Consider the following 2,569-nt stretch of genomic DNA (forward strand, 5'->3'; position numbering starts at 1 on the left):
TCATACATGCTTTGCTGCAGAAAAACGCTGGGTGTTTTCCCTTTTTGATGATAAGGACTGGTTCCAGATGCATGACATTGCTTGTGAAGAAACTGTTGGTGTTAGCAGGAGCTGTAGTGCCCTGAATTTGCCCAGCTTAAAAGTGCCCAGCACTAGAGCATTACTTGTTCCTAGGGCACTTGCTCTTTCCTTTACATCCTGGGTTTATTTGGTGTTTAAACAATATCGTGGAATCATAGTATAGTTTAGGTTGGAAGGCACTTTAAAGAACATCTAGTTTTGACCCTCCTGCCATGGGCAGGGACAGCTTTCCTGAGACCAAGACACACAGTTATGTGTTCTACTGTCTTGCTAACCTCTCAGTAGCAGAACTTGATTTATGTGATTATAGTGAACAGCTTAAGTACAAGTTAAGCTCGGAGGAAAGCTGAATCAAAGCAATCATCCCCATCTAACCGGAACCTGCATGCTTTTCCTGGCATTTCCCAGAACAGGTACATCACCTACTGTTTGGGCTAAACTCTCGTCACTTTCCAGCAATTCTTAGGAATGCCAGAACCAAAGAGCCCTTAGCTATATAAGTAGCATCAAAAAGTCAATTAGCATCCTGGGTTTGTGTCAATAGTAAGACTTTATTTCAGGTATTCTCTTTAGTCATTTAAGATACCATGTGTTGTCCAATATACGCCCAATCAGTAAACTATTCCATTTTCTGGTATGCTTGTAGAGATTTCCCTAGGAAGTGTTAACAGTAGGCTCAAACCAGTGCTGTAGCTAAGGAAAGAGAGATCAACAACCTTTTCACTGTTTTCATTCATTTCCCTTTGCCACTATCAGCAAACACATTGAAATGAGAGTTTCTGTGGCTTTAGGCTGCTCAGTAGAAAATTGCCAGCACTTTGGGTATATCTTCCTCTGGTGTTGGTGGTTTCCTCTGGCTGCCAGGCTGCAGGAATTTCTTTATTGCAGGGATATTGCTTATTCTTGCTTTAAAACTCTACAAAACAAAACCAAAACAGCACTGTGCTTAAGAAGCATTGTAACTGTCAGACATTTCGATGCTATCCATGCTCTAAAAGTAACATTATGCATTGATGCTGCAGAAGAAACTACATGGTTCCCTCTATTATGCTTTTCTGGCTGCAAAGACAGAAGCTGGCAATAACCATCAGTATTTGAGGCCAGCTAAAAGTACTTAGCATATTTGGTTATTTTCTATGTTACTTCTCTCCTCACCCTCCCACTCTCCCCTGTTTCTCAGCCAGTTCAAATCAGTGGTCCTTTCCAATGCATTGTCCATTCATTTACCTGCAAGAGAGGAAATTTGGCAAGGATATCAGGCTTGAACTCTTCTGCCATTAAAATGATGTCAAGTAGCTGCACATCTGCCCTGCTTAACCGGTTGCCAACAAGAAAGTCTTGTCCATGGTCTTTCAAAACCTAAAAACACAGAACCAGATGATTTCTTTTCTCTCTGTTACTTATTGTGATATCTTCAAAGCAAGGTCATACACTGCACAGAGTTGTCCTTGAAAGAAGGAAATGCAGTACAAACACCTGTAGTACAATCAAATGGTCTGATCTTCCTAGGCATGATTAATCAGTCCCTTCTTTTCTGTGTTTCTTTCTGTCAGCTCAGCTGTACTCCTCTTGTCTTCCCTTCTGTAGCTTAAGTAGTTGATGCCTCTGCATTGAATGCTAAGCTTCATGAGATACAGAAGGAGCTGTAATGCTTTTACATAGATTGTATGGTAGAGGGGCATCTGCACTTCANAGGGTCCGCTGAGCCAAGAAACCCACTGACCCAAAAGAAGAGAAAGACTGGACATCTGGACTAATTAGCAAGAGAAGTGAGGGAATCATTAACCAGTAGAAGATAGAATAATAAGTAATAAGAGAACCATGTCACCTGTAGCGAAGGAACATTAATGCCTTTGTTTGCAAAAATGTATAAAGAGTACAAAGTTTTGATAGTGGGTGTACTTGCTTTGTGGAATACCAGCGAGCACCCAGGCTTGCAGAGCTCTGAAATAAATAATCCATGTCTCTCTCATGTGTGTAATTATCGGCCAGTTGCATACCAGGTAACAAATCCAGCTTTTTCTGGACAACATTTCCACTGGGCTGGCTCTGAGGTGGCTGCACCTCAGGGACATGGCCGGGGCAGGAGGAGGCAGGGGACAGGCTTGGAGGCCCCTGAGGTGGCAGTGGAGTCACCGGGATGTCATGACTAGGGAGAGGCCGGGGCTGCAGCCCCACGAGCAGGTTGCCAGGCGGTTGGTGTGCTGGGGGCTCTGGTTCTGTGTGGCCCAAGGGGGTCTGTGCTCAGGATCCTGGAACTGCCCGGCAATGCCTGTAGATTGCATGGCACAGAGATGGCAACCACGACCCAAGTTTCTGGCTTGAGTTTCTGACAATGCTCAGCAGCTGCAAGTGCTCTCTGAAAGCCTAAGTCAGGAGGGAGGGAAATCGCTTGGGCAACAACTCTGTTTCATACATGCTTTGCTGCAGAAAAACGCTGGGTGTTTTCCCTTTTTGATGATAAGGACTGGTTCCAGATGCATGACAT

The 2,569-nt window shown here is 44.1% G+C and overlaps 1 protein-coding gene across 1 annotated transcript in view; it reads right to left on the reverse strand.

Annotated features, from left to right (window-relative positions):
• Positions 1-615: 615 nt before the first annotated feature.
• The window catches only part of LOC108497145 (glutathione S-transferase-like), a 21,135-nt gene continuing 19,181 nt past the window's right edge, over positions 616-2,569 (reverse strand). The window contains exons 6-7 of the mRNA XM_017814530.1: positions 1,309-1,440; positions 616-997 (exon numbers count right to left, since the gene is read on the reverse strand). Coding sequence (XP_017670019.1) covers positions 878-997; positions 1,309-1,440 — 252 coding nt within the window. The 3' untranslated portion in view covers positions 616-877. The remainder of the gene's footprint in view (positions 998-1,308; positions 1,441-2,569) is intronic.

Source organism: Lepidothrix coronata, unplaced genomic scaffold (assembly GCF_001604755.1).
Source record: "Lepidothrix coronata isolate B3197 unplaced genomic scaffold, Lepidothrix_coronata-1.0 Scaffold45, whole genome shotgun sequence".
Taxonomy (NCBI): domain Eukaryota; kingdom Metazoa; phylum Chordata; class Aves; order Passeriformes; family Pipridae; genus Lepidothrix; species Lepidothrix coronata.